General features: G+C 47.6%; 1 protein-coding gene across 1 annotated transcript in view; it reads left to right on the top strand.

Moving 5' to 3' along the window:
- The window catches only part of NPR1 (natriuretic peptide receptor 1), a 46046-nt gene that overhangs the window by 7117 nt on the left and 24718 nt on the right, over positions 1-14211 (top strand). Inside the window, exons 4-6 of the mRNA XM_048509845.1 lie at positions 297-374; positions 3800-3904; positions 10739-10810. Of these exons, the coding sequence (XP_048365802.1) occupies positions 297-374; positions 3800-3904; positions 10739-10810 (255 nt within the window). The remainder of the gene's footprint in view (positions 1-296; positions 375-3799; positions 3905-10738; positions 10811-14211) is intronic.

Genomic DNA, 14211 nt, shown 5'->3' with positions numbered 1-14211 from the left:
TTATTGTGGCGATGTGCCACAAATCAATTTATCCACCTTCAGTATGTCCAACCCCTTTTTTTAACGAAGTGGGTATCAGGGTAAACTTGTGGCAAAGAGGATCTGAAGATGCCAGCCACAGATGCAGGCGAAACGTCAGGAGAGAATGCTGCTAGAACACGGCCATACAGCCCGGAAACCACACACCACCCCAGTGATTCCGGCCGTGAAAGCCTTCGACAATACATTGTAGTGGCTCAGTTGCTCTGCAGCTAATACCATGCTCGCACATGAACGGCCACCATGTCTCCTTGCAGGGAAACCTTGTGGCCGTGAAACACGTGAACCGGAAGCGCGTCGAGCTCACACGCAAGATCCAGTTTGAGCTGAAGCACGTAAGCATGTTGCCTGTAATGTAGCACCTCAACTGAGGAAGGGTGGAGCTGGGCAGATAACGCAGCAGAGGCATTCGGAACAGGGAGGTGTCTCATGGTGGGCTTTTGCCAGGGTTGTGCCAGCCGGCTCGAGCAAGATCTGGAGTCCAGAATCCTCGGGAAACCACACTAAAGTTGGCCTTATTCTGCCTAGATACTTCTTCCATGCTCCTCAGTGCAGGAATGCCCTGTACCTTACAGCTATTCTCTGAGAGCCAGCGTGATGTAGTGGTTAAGAGCAGGTGGATTCTAATCTGGAGAACCGGGTTTGATTCCCCACTACTCCACCTGAGCAGCAGAGGCTTATCTGGTGAACCAGATATGTTTCCGCACTCCTACGTTCCTGCTGGGTGACCTTGGGCTAGTCACAGTTCTTGTGAAACTCTCTCAGCCCCACCTACCTCACAAGGTGTCTGTTGTGGGGAGAGGAAGAGAAAGGAGCTTGTAAGCCACCTTGAGTCTCCTTACTTGAGACTTCTTGAGTCTCTCCTTACTTTTTTTTATTGTATCATTTGAGTTTTACAGTTTATAATAATCTCTTCTTCATCCATTTTCAAACAATACTTTTTCCCCCTTTTCTCCCTCCCCCCGTTTCATCTTCTTCATAGTTTTGTCACACAAACAGCAGTAAGTTCATTCTCTGTAGCCTCTTCTCCCATATGTCTTCTTCGACTCGAGCTTCTTTCATCCAGTCCACGTATATTATCCATATCTTCAAAATTTTCATTCTGTTTATCTTGCCGCATCTTATTTTTGGTTAATATATCAAAAATATCAAGGGTCACTTGTTCCCAGATATATTGTAGCCATTTCTGTAATGTCCATTTTTTCTTTTCTTTGAGTCTCTCCTGACTTGAGACTCCTTGAGTCTCTCCAAGGGGAGAGAAAGGGAGGGTATAAATCCAAACTCCTCCTCCTCCTCCTCCTCTTCTTCTTCTTCTTAAGAACATAAGAACATAAGAACAAGCCAGCTGGATCAGACCAGAGTCCATCCAGTCCAGCTCTCTGCTACTCGCAGTGCCCATCAGGTGCCTTTGGGAGCTCCCATGCAGGATGTGAAAGCAATGGCCTTCTTCTTCTTCTTCTTCTTCTTCTTCTTCTTCTTCTTCTTCTTCTTCTTCTTCTTCTTCTTCTTCTTCTTCTTCTTCTTCTTCTTCTTCTTCTTCTTCTTCTTCTTCTTCTTCTTCTTCTTCTTCTTCTTCTTCTTCTTCTTCTTCTTCTTCTTCTTCTTCTTCTTCTTCTTCTTCTTCTTCTTCTTCTTCTTCTTCTTCTTCTTCCTCTTCCTCTTCCTCTTCCTCTTCCTCTTCCTCCTGGTTCTCAGCTTACCTTCTGTAGCAGTTTTCTGGGGCACCAGCAGGAGGTGCTCTGCCAGTGGGGCATTTTCTGCCAGAAGCTCATTAGTGAAGGGAAAGTCACCAAAGCAGGGGTTGGGGGGGGGGGGGGGGGGAGACACAGAACGCAACACCAACCGGCACCCGGGGTTGTGCAGCAGAAGGGCTAATGACTCATTAGCGAGAACCGGCAGGGAGAACGGCCATCTGCTCCTCCTTTAATTAAGACCCAGAGCTGGTTACAGCAAGAGGAAGAGCTCTCTCTGTGTGTATAAGAAAGCGAGAAGGTAAACAAGGGACCGGTGGTTGCGAAAGAGGCATTAATGCATGCAAAAAATGTGGCCAGAAGGGTCACAGAGCTCTGTCCACACCAGCTTTTTGGGTGAAAGTGGGGGTGGAAGATGCATATCTAAAAGCGTCTTTTTTCCACTCCCCTGCAAGAAGCTGCATCGATCGCTCTTTCTTGCCCCCCCCCCATCCATTCTGCCCCCCTGGCTCCCACAAGAGACTGGGCCCAAGACTTGAATTCCTTTCATTCTGATGATACATCGCTCATCCCCCGGAGTCAGGAACGATTCCCTCCGAACGGTTCCAGCGACCTCTTCCCCCAAAATTATTTTGAAGGGGAAAAAAACACAAGCCGTACCTATGCCAAGACTGAGAGAGTTTTGGCACGGAGGGAGAAGGGGATAAAATCCTGTGTGGAAAGGGGATTTTCTTCAGGTTTCTCAGCGGATGGGGGTCTGAAATTTGCTTTGTGAGTTCTGGTTTCTACAGAGGCTCTGTGGGGTGGGGGGGTGGGGCAGACAAAATTGCCCCAGTTCTGAGACAGAAATCCTAGACAGAATGCTTTCACCCCTCTTCTTCTTCAGTAAATTCGAAAGCAGATTCCCAATAAAATTTTGGAACTCTCTGCTTTTTTTCCTGAAGTGAACCTTATAGCAGACTGTCAGTTCTGTTCTATATACAACTGAGCCTAATATTCAGGAGTAGTCTATATGCCAGCGCTGGCGAACCTATGGCACGCGTGCCAGACGTGGCACTCAGAGCCCTTTCTGTGGGCACAGAGCCCTTTCGGGCACAGAGTTTGTCATGTGGGCACAGAGCCCACACACACACACAGACATCTAGGCTGGCCTGGGCCACGGGGCACGACGTGGGAAGAACTAAAGCGTGATCCTTTACCTAGGAGTAAGCTTAGTTGCTGGCCATGGGGCTTGCTTCTGAGTAAACTCTCCTAGGGTCGTGATTCACCCCGAAGTGTTGCACAGTTGCTTCACCAAGTTTACTCCCGAGTAACATTCGCCTCAGAGCCAACTGTTTTTTCTAAACTAAAACCTCAGTATTCGGGTTAAATTGCCGTGTTGGCACTTTGCAATAAATAAGTGGGTTTTGGGTTGCCGTTTGGGCACTCGGTCTCGAAAAGGTTCGCCATCACTGCTATATGCCATCTTCCCTCACTCTTAAATGGAGGTTTTCAAATGGGGAAAGTGTTTCCGCAACAGGTGGAAATTCCTGCGAGGCCAAGGCCCTTTCCGCACATGCAGAATGATTCATTTTCAATCCACTTTCAATTCACTCTGCAGCTGGGTTTTACTGTGTGGAATAGCAAAATCCGCTTGAAAACAATTGTGGATTGAAAATGCGTTATTCTGCATGTGTGGAAGCCACTCATAGACCCTAAACCAGAGATGTCCAACTTTGGCATTTAGATGTTCATGGACTGCAATTCCCAATTAAATTTTAAAAAATTTCATCTTGGCTCTGAGTGCTTTGTGTTAGCCAAATCAGAATCCATGCAGTGGCAAGTAGTTCCTCTTGCTCTACAGGGCAGTTGTAGTCTCTTCCCATGTCTGGCCTTGCTGATGGCAGATGGTCTCCGGTAGAGATCTCAGCAGCAAGTTAATGCATTTCTGCCGTAATAGCTAGTAATTAATATCGTCTTGACCTCAAAATTGCCTTAAGCGTAGTAGGGGACGCGGGGCGGGTCTGGCAAAATGGGGCACATTAATCACTCCGCATATTTTTCTCTCTTCTCGCCCGCCTCTTTTCCAGATGAGGGACGTTCAGAACAAACACCTGACGCGTTTTATCGGGGCCTGTATCGATCCGCCAAACATCTGTATCCTGACGGAATACTGCACTCGTGGGAGTCTCCAGGTACCTAAGTGGGAAGGGGGTTCTAGGAGTTGATTAGCTAAGTGACAAAATCTGCATACAGTTGCATATGAAAAGAGGGTTTTTTCCTCCTGTCTATGGCTGATTCCGCATGGGACAAAAACAGCAGTGTGAAAACAGTGTGAAAATGGTGTAAAAGGTTTTAAAACGGTGCAAAAGGGTTTATACTGTTTTCACACCGTTTTCACACCGCTGTTTTTGGCCCGTGCGGAATCAGCCTGAGAGTAGTGGGAATGCTTCTTCTAAAATAGAATGAGAAGGGAGAGGGGGAGTTTGAATTTATACCCCCCTTTCTCTCCTGCAAGGACACTCAAAGGGACTTACAATCTCCTTTCCCTTCCCCCCCAACAACAAACACCCTGTGAGATGGGTGGGGCTGAGAGAGCTCCGAAGAGCTGAGACTAGCCCAAGGTCACTCAGCTGGCGTGTGTTGGGAGTGCACAAGCCAATCTGGTTTGCCAGATAAACCTCCACAGCTCAAGTGGCAGAGCGGGGGATCAAACCCAGTTCTCCAGATTAGAGTGCACCTGCTCTTAACCACTATGCCACTGCTGCTCTCCAGTGCAAGAAAGACGGTGAAATCACACATTTTTAAAATCAGGGTCAGGTCCCCAAGGGCTCAGAAAACTTTTCTTTTCCAAAACCCTGCTGATTTGACACACGCGTGCATCTAAAAACGACATATGCTTGTTTTTTTAGGAATGGTTCTTCTAAAAAGGTGCCTACACACAACCTGTTCTCTAAATGCATGACGTTTTATTTATTCAGCACAGTTGTTTCCTGCGCTCGCCTTCTACAGCTCAGGGGAAACAACAGGTTGGAAATTAAAAATGAAGCCAAAATAGGGGAGAAAATGATGCTTGCCCTTTGTAGTGAAAATCATATTAACATAAAATGGAAAATGTGTTCCCTGGTTGTTTTATGAGCCCTGTTTAGTCACCCCAAATGTTTTTAACCTAAATTATTCCTGCCTTGGAGCTCTAATCAACACTGGAATTGGGTTTGTTTATGGGCTACCGGGAGGGGACCGCGGGCCCAGAATTCCCAAAATCTCTCCCACAGACTGGAAAATGGGGTTGATGTGGTGGGTTTATGGATTAAAGCAAAGATAAGCATTGGTAATTTTGCAAGCGTCCGTCACAATCCAGTTACTAGAGGGTTAACTGTTTATATGTAAACCAGTTACTGAGGTCACTGTTTTATGACCCGCTCTATTGATTAGCTATTGGTCAGTCAGTCAGACCTTGCTTACATGCCAGAGGTCACGTCGCCTGAGGTTATAAAGTCAACTCTATTTCTTTTTTTGAGCAGATCTAGCCGAAGCCGTGAGCCGCGATGCTAGGTAGCAAATTAGCTGCAAGATGTAGTCTCCTGTAAATATGTAATAGAGAAGTACAGCTCGTTATTGGTTTATCCCATGTGACCCTCCCCTAAAGCTAGTAAAACTCTTTTTATACAAAAGCAACTCAAAAGTCTTCTTATACAAAAGCGCTCAACATTAAAAAGGTGGCAGAACAGCTTTTAGAAAATGTTGAAAATGTTGTACAGAGAGAAATTTTTCTCTCTTTCTCACAATACTAGAACCAGGGGGCATTCATTGAAAATGCTGGGGGGGAAGAATTAGGACTAATAAAAGGAAACACTTCTTCACACAACGCGTGATTGGTGTTTGGAATATGCTGCCACAGGAGGTGGTGATGGCCACTCACCTGGATAGCTTTAAAAAGGGCTTGGACAGATTTATGGAGGAGAAGTCGATCTATAGGCTGATCTTGAGTGCTGGTTTGATCCTCCGGGGTTGCAAAATGCACCAGAGCAGAGATCAAGGGAGTCAACTCCAGGAGCAGCAGCAGCCGCAGAAGGCCATTGCTTTCACATCCTGCCTGTGAGCTCCCAAAGGCACCTGGTGGGCCACTGCGAGTAGCAGAGAGCTGGACTAGATGGACTCTGGTCTGATCCAGTTGGCTTGTTCTTATGTTCTTATGTTCTTAAAAGCATCCCTGGCTATCTTTATTTTGCCATTCCTTATCTCTGCTAAGTATCTCTTTGAATTTGTTTTAAAAACCCCACAATAAGCTACTCACAGGATTCTGAAAGCTTCCTTGGAATGTATTCCTCTTGCCCTGAAGAGTAGCATTTTCTTAAGTCTGCATGGGTAAGGTTTAGGACAGCGGTGGCGAACCTATGGCACGGGTGCCAGAGGTGGCACTCAGAGCCCTTTCTGTGGGCACACGTGCACAGAGTTCATCGTGTGGAGGTGGGGCAGAAAATCACCTCCCCACACATACACCTAGCCTGGCCTGGGCATGATCCTTTACCTGGGAATAAGCTCGGTTGCTGGCAATGGGGCTTGCTTCTGAGTAAACTCCCCTAGGATCATGATTCACCAATTCAAAGCGTTGCATGGTTGCTTCACCAAGCTTACTCCCGAGTAACATGCACCTTGAGGCCAACTGTTTTTTCTAAACTAAAACCTCAGTATTCAGGTTAAATTGCCTTGCTGTTATTTTGCGATAAATAAGTGGGTTTTGGGTTGCAGTTTGGGCACTCGGTCTTGAAAAGGTTCGCCATCACTGGTTTAGGATGCTGACCTGTGTATTGAAAGTGTATTATTCTGCAGGTGCGGAAGGGGCCTTTGACTCTCAAAAGCTCATAGCCCCGCAAAATCTTCTTAGTCTCTTGGTGAGGAGACTGCATTCTGCACATGGACAGGGACACTCTTTTTACTATTGCTGCCAGTGTAACCTCTTTCTGTGGGTTCTGTGGGGCAGTACAGGGAAGGAGTTGCAAAGAACCAAATTTAAAACAAAACAGTTTACTTCTCTTAACAAATAACACTTTTAAAACATTTCACATTTACACTTTGCAGTCCTGTTAAGTTTGTATTTTCAAGTCCTTATATTTACAGTCTACCGATATTGCCAAGTCCAATTCTTCTTTGCTGGTGGTTGATTTTGAAGACTTCAGAGGCTGGGTGAACGGGCTTCAAGATGATGAAGGTTCTCAGAAAACTCTCACCATTTACATACACAAAAACCCTGAAACAATAAATTCTAACATTTACAATATAGCAAAAAAAATTAAACTCCCTTCCCACTAGTTCCCAACAACATTGCAGTGACCTTAAACAAGGTGTTCAGGGCTTAATAAAATCAATCGAGGTCCCAGCCTGGTAGCCTTGCTCCTTCCAACCTCATGAGTTCTGCAGCATTCTGCTTCTGTTCAGACTCCACCCCTTTCTGGGTCATCCCATTCTTACACAGGGGTTACACCAGCAAAGGTGGTCAGCCGGGCAGTGGGACACCTGCCTCATAAGCTGGTGCTCCTGTACTGAGGTGAGCACCACGGAGGGGACACCTTTGCCACCATAAATAGGTACTCTGTTTTAGCTTTGGATGCCAGCATCCTCCTTCAAGACCATGCAGGATTGTTAACGTGTAGGAACAGTTTCTCAAAGCATCCGCACGACATACGTATGTAGATAGCTCACATAGGTCAGGAATACTCTGCAGTTTTCCTACATGAGTTAGTTTCAAACCCAGTTCACCGTAGAGACCGTCCAGATTTTCAGGGTTAAAAGCTTTCAAGAGAGCCAGGATGGTGTAGTGCATAGGTGTCAAACTCGCGGCTCTCCAGATGTTATGGACTATAGTTCCCATCATCCCCTGCCAGCATGATGCTGGCAGGGGATGATGGGAATTGTAGTCCATAACATCTGGAGGGCCGTGAGTTTGACACCTGTGGTGTAGTGGTTAAGAGCAGGTGAACTCTTATCTGATGAACTGTATTTGTTGTATTGTCGAAGGCTTTCACGGCCGGATTCAACTGGTTCTGGTGGGTTTTCCGGGCTGTGTGGCCGTGGTCTGGTGGATTTTGTTCCTAACGTTTCGCCTGCATCTGTGGCTGGCATCTTCAGAGGTGTAGCACAGAGAAAAGTCTGCTTCACACTGTTTCACACAGAAACAGACTTTTCTCTGTGATACACCTCTGAAGATGCCAGCCACAGATGCAGGCGAAACGTTAGGAACAAAATCCACCAGACCACGGCCACGCAGCCCGGAAAACCCACCAGAACCAACTGTATTTGGGTCCCCCCTCCTCCACATGAAACCTGCTGGGTGACCTTGGGCCAGTCACAGTTCCCTCAGAACTCTGTCAGCCCCACTTACCTCACAAGGTGTCTGTTGTGGGATGAGGAAGGGAAAGGAGTTTGTAAGCCGCTTTGAGACTCCGTAAACATTGAGAAAGCGGGGGATAAATCCAAACTCTCCTTCTTCTCTTCTTCAGAGAACTTTGGCCCCTTCCGCACATGCAGAATTATGCACTTTCAATCCATTTTCACAATTTGTTTGCAAGTGGATTGTGGTGTTCCACTCAGTCAAATCCAGCTGCAAAGTGCATTGAAAGTGGATTGAAAGTGCATTATTCTGCATGTGCGGAAGGGGCCAACTCTCGAAAGCTCATAGCCCCGTGGTGGCGAATCTTTGGCACTCCAGATGTTATGGACTACAATTCCCATCAGCCCCTGCCAATTGGCCATGCTGGCAGGGGCTGATGGGAATTGTAGTCCATGACATCTGGAGTGCCAAAGGTTCGCCACCACTGTCATAGCCCCTCAAAATCTTCTTAGTCTCTAAGGCACTACTGGGCTCAACTCTCACCCTTCTGCTGCTATTCTCCCAAAACTATCTTCATGAAAGGTTTTCTACATGGAATCTTCTTCCACGTTGGGGGAGGGCAGGATTATATCATGCCCTCAATTCTGAGGCACAAGACAACACTCACTCTGACCTCTTTTCCAACTGTTTTTCACGGTGGGACAGGAAGGCCTTGTTTTCCAACCTGACCCGCAGCGCCGGACCCGAGATGGGGGCAGGCGAGGGTTTTAATTAAAAGGAGAGCCGCGGGGGGGGACCACAGCTGGCTCCGCCGAGAAGCCCTTACGAGAGGGATGATTTATGGCCCGGCAGACAAGGCGAGAGGGATTTGAAAGGGGGGGGGGCGGTTTCGACAGGCCTAGATTCCTGGCTGGCTGCTGCCGATAAGCATTTCCTCTTATAAAAGAGATGAGAGACAGAAAGGGGGAAGGGGGGGGGAAAGAAAGGAAGGAACGAATGGAGGGAGGGAGGGGGAATGAGGCAGGAAAATGCAGCTGACTCGGATAACGTCCGTACGGTGGGGACGCGACGGATGGAAAGTCGAACAGGGGTTGCCAAGGTTGAGTTATTTTTGGTGAGCTTAAATATTTTTGCCTCTGGTTTTGGACCAGACGTCAGCTGTGACTTGACAGCATTTTCCACCACCGCTGTCGGATCAGCCAGGTGTCGGAGCGGATTGAAAGTTTTGTTTTAATGATTGGCTGCACCCCATTAGGCAAGCTAGCAGGCTGCACCCCCGTGACCTGTCACAACCCTTTGAGGCCACCCACTCTGGTCAGCAAAAAAACCTGGGCCAGTTCCATTTCTGATGAGTTAACCCCACCGCCCCTTCCCCAATAGGCTTGCGTTAGGCAAATAATTTTTGTAAGGTATATTATCGACGAATGGCATTTGGCAAGGAGACCTCGTTTTCGGCCGTTTCTCCCAAATTCGGACTGGCTGGGAAGATATTGGGAAATGTATATTCTCCTAATGGGTGTGTACGTTTTAGAGAGTATTGCCAAATGGAATACTTTGGGAACTAGGGTTTCCTGGAAAGGAAACCCAAAACAGAACAGGATGTGTAAAGCAGAATTATTTCTCAATATTTATGGCTTTTAAAATTGGGCAGGGGAAGAAGAAGAAGAAGAGTTTGGATTTATATCCCCCCTGTCTCTCCTGCAGGAGATTCAAAGGGGCTTACAATCTCCTTGCCCTTCCCCCCTCACAACAAACACCCTGTGAGGTAGGTGGGGCTGAGAGATCTTGGAAGAACTGTGACTAGCCCAAGGTCACCCAGCTGGCGTGTGTGGGAGTGCACAGGCTAATCTGAATTCCCCAGATAAGCCTCCACAGCTCAGGCGGCAGAGCGGGGAATCAAACCCGGTTCCTCCAGATTAGATACATGAGCTGTTAACCTCCAGATTAGATACATGAGCTCTTAACCTCTTAATTATCCCTTGAAATCATAAGAACTGGGTCAGACCAGTGGTCCATCTAGTCCAGTGTCCTGCCTCACACAACAGTCAACCATTTGTCCTGGGAGCCCAAGAAGCTGGGCATAGAGGCTTAGGTATTCCCCAATGTAACCTCCTGATACTGGTATTCAGAGATAGACTGCCACTGGATAGGGAGGGTTCCCTTCAATTACCATGGGCCACTGAGAGGCCTATTCTTCATGTCTCCGTTTTTTTAATATTTGTACCTCCACATTTTGAAGCAGCAAGCCAATTGACTACCTTAACTTGACCCGGCAACGTGAGCCAGCGTGGTGTAGTGGTTAAGAGCAGGTGCACTCTAATCTGGAGAGCTGGGTTTTGATTCCCTGCTGTGCCACTTGAGCTGTGGAGGCTTATCTGGGGAACCAGATTAGCTTGTGCACTCCAACGCATCCCAGCTGTGTGACTTTGGGCTAGTCACAGCTCTTCGGAGCATTCTCAGCCCCACCCACCTCACAGAGTGTTTGTTGTGGAGGGAGGGAAGGGAAAGGAGATTGCATGCCCCTTTGAGTATGCCCCTTTGGGGGAAAGGGGGGATGTAAATCCAAACTCTTCTCTTCTTCTTAAAATGCAAAGACTGAATCACATTGGGGGTGGCAGGGTGCAGGGAGAACTGTTTGCTCAGGGGGAAAGCACCTCCAGAAAATGTGTCAAATCTGTTCTTCCCTTTCTTCTTGTAGGATATCCTGGAGAACGACAGCATCACGTTGGACTGGATGTTCCGCTATTCACTCACCAATGACATTGTTAAGGTAACGGACCTGGTTCTGTTTCTCCGTCCCCTCCCTATTCGCGCCCTAAACCAGCTGCCTCCTCTGTGCCTAGATTCTTTGGGGTAGCCTTGATAGTTACACTGGGGTAATTCCTTACTTTCTGTCAGAGGGTTCCTGCCTGTTCCATCATGTTAAAATGGATATGTCTTTCCCTGACCACTGTCTGTCTGGAAAAGCTTCACTTGTTGAATGAATCCCTGCTGTGCAGCTGGGAGCTAATTGAAGAAGAAGAAGAGTTTGGATTTATATCCCGCCTTTCTCTCCTGTAAGGAGACTCAAAGGGGCTGACAAGCTCCTTTCCCTTCCTCTCCCCACAACAGACACCTTGTGAGGTCGGTGGGGCTGAGAGAATTCAGAGAGAACTATGACTGGCCCAAGGTCACCCAGCAGGCTTCATGTGGAGGAATGGGAAATCCAACCTGGTTCTCCAGATTAGAGTACACAGCTCAAAAGAACAGTGGAGTGAAAACTGACTATGTGAATCAAATAAATCAGTCTCGGTCCACATTCTGGGGTTGCTCAGGGGCAGGAACCTGCTGATCTGCCTCCAGTCTTTGGAACTCCCTACCCCATGAGTCTCATTTGCAAAAAGTTGACAATTCCAGATTGGGAAATTCCTGGCAATTTGGGGGTGATGCGTGGGGATGTTGGGGTTTTGGAGGGGAGGGGCCTCAGCTGGATATGAGGCCACAGAGTCCCCCTTTTCAAGCAGCCATTTTTTCCAGGTGAACTAACCTCTGAAGTTTGGAGATCAGTTGTAATTCGGAGAGATCTCCTGGCCCCACTTAGAAGTTGGCTACCCCACTCCTATGTGACCGTCTTTGCAAAGATACTGAAAAACATTTATTTCTGTAGGCCGTGTAAAAAAATTAATTTCTGCCCTGGTTTTAAAGAGTGGATTTATTGCTCCTTGCATTTAATCTCTTGTCTTTAGGATTTTACAGCTATAATTAACTTCCACGGAGCATAAACCCACAAATAAAAACACAGCATATTAATAACTCAAATATGTACATTTTTAAGAAGCTGAAAGTACACAAGCCCTGTTAGGAAAGAGAGACCGATTTGCATCTGTGCAGAAGGGGGAGCCCGTTCAGCACCCCAGAACTCGTGTTGGGAATTACCTTGTTGGATCAGACAAAAATGACCTCCTCTAGATCAGTGTTTTCTTTCCAGTACAGCTTGGCTATATGGCTCTGAGTGTTCGCAAACAGAGCTCGCCCCATTGCTTACATCCAATATTTGTCCTTTCCCAACACTAAGAACATAAGAACAAGCCAGCTGGATCAGACCAGAGTCCATCTAGTCCAGCACTCTGCTACTCGCAGTGGCCCACCAGGTGCCTTTGGGAGCTCACGTGCAGGAGGTGAAAGCAACGGCCTTCTGCTGCTGCTGCTCCCGAGCACCTGGTCTGCTAAGGCATTTGCCATCTCAGATCAAGAAGGATCAAGATTGGTAGCCATAGATCGACTTCTCCTCCATAAATCTGTCCAAGCCCCTTTTAAAGCTATCCAGGTTAGTGGCCATCACCACCTCCTGTGGCAGCATATTCCAAACACCAATCACACGTTGTGTGAAGAAGTGTTTCCTTTTATTAGTCCTACTTCCCCCCCCCCCCCCCCCAGCATTTTCAATGGATGCCCCCTGGTTTTAGTATTGTGAGAAAGAGAGAAAAATTTCTCTCTGTCAACATTTTCTACCCCATGCATAATTTTATAGACGTCAATCATATCCCCCCTCAGACGTCTCCTCTCCAAACTAAAGAGTCCGAAACGCTGCAGCCTCTCCTCATAAGGAAGGTGCTCCAATCCCTCAATCATCCTCGTTGCCCTTCTCTGCACTTTTTCTATCTCTTCTATCTCACAATTCTTCTTCCTGGTGTCTCTCTGTCCCAGGACCTCTGGAACAGTGGTCCATTTTTGACTGGGAAGAGTGCTTCAGAGATTGGGTCCCCACCACACCCACATGCCCACACACACATTTAGAATCATAGAGTTGGAAGAGACCCCAAGGGTTTTCAAGTCCAGGAACACACAATCAAAGCGCTCCTGAGAGATGGCCATCCAGCCTCTCTTTAAAAACCTCCAGATTCCACCACACTCCGAGGTAGTGCATTCCACTGTTGAACACCCCTGACTGTCAGGAAGTTTTTCCTGAGGTTTAGGTGGAATCTCCTTTCCTTCACCTTGAACCCATGACTCCTGGTCCTAGTCTCTGGAGCTGCAGAAAACAAACTTATTCCCTCACCAACATGACATCCCTTCAAATATCTAAACATGGCTATCATGTCACCTCTTAACCTTCTCTTCACCAAACTAAACAAACATCCCCACCTCTCGTCGTAGGGCAGTGGTGGTGAACCTATGGCACGGGTGCCAGAGGTGGCACTCGGAGCCCTTTCTGTGGGCACGTGCAAACAGAGTGTCCCCACACACACACACACACATACATCTAAACTGGCCTGGGCCTCTGGGCTCGATTATTAGCATTAAACCTAAGTCCTAGGTTTGGGGAAGCAGTGTAGGTAACCCTGTTAAGCACTGTTAAAACCCCACTGATTTTCATGCGAAGAACTAAAGCGCGATCCTTTACTTGGTAGTAAGCTTGGTTGCTGGCAATGGGGTTTACTTCTGAGTAAACCCTCTTCGGGTCATGATTCACCAGTTGGAAGAGTTGCATGGTTGCTTCAAAGGAAAGCCACTGACTACCACCAAACTTACTCCCGAGTAACGCACGCCTTGGAGCCAACCGTTTTTTTCTAAAATAAAACCTCAGTATTCAGGTTAAATTGATGTGTTGGCACTTTGCGATAAATGTGGGTTTTGGGTTGCAATTTGGGCACCCGGTCTCGAAAAGGTTCGCCATCACTGTCGTAGGGCCTTTTCGTGTTCCTTTTAGCCCTGCCAATACCAGGCCTAACGTTTAAAGGCGAGCATGGGAGTGACCTCGGTTCTGTCCTCCTCTGTGCAAAATCGGGTCCCACTCAAGGACTCTACAGTCAATGCCATGGAACCTTTGAGGTGATCTTGCCTTTCCTGGTGGGAACCAGCATCGCCCATCTCCAGTTAAGGGCTGGAATTCTCACAGACCGCAATTTGTCACGGCCCCTGTTCGCGATGGCACCTTCGGAAGGTGGACTTTGTGACATCTCATCCCAGCTGAGCTCCGCCCCCTTCCCAAAACCCCACCCTCCTTAAGCTCCTCCCCCAAATCTCCAGGAATTGCACAGTTGGCGGCCCTATTGGGCAGAGAGGAGACGAGGATCTCTGGTCAATGATGGACCTGTTTTGACTCCAGCTTGGGGAACTCCTGGAGATTTGGAGGTGATACCTAGGAAGGGCAGAGTTTGGGGAGTGGAGGGAGCTCGGCAGGGACATAGT

This window comes from Sphaerodactylus townsendi, linkage group LG01 (assembly GCF_021028975.2).
Source record: "Sphaerodactylus townsendi isolate TG3544 linkage group LG01, MPM_Stown_v2.3, whole genome shotgun sequence".
NCBI classification, from domain to species: domain Eukaryota; kingdom Metazoa; phylum Chordata; class Lepidosauria; order Squamata; family Sphaerodactylidae; genus Sphaerodactylus; species Sphaerodactylus townsendi.
Note: the sequence above shows the minus strand (reverse complement) of the source record. Positions and strands in the feature narration are given on the sequence as shown.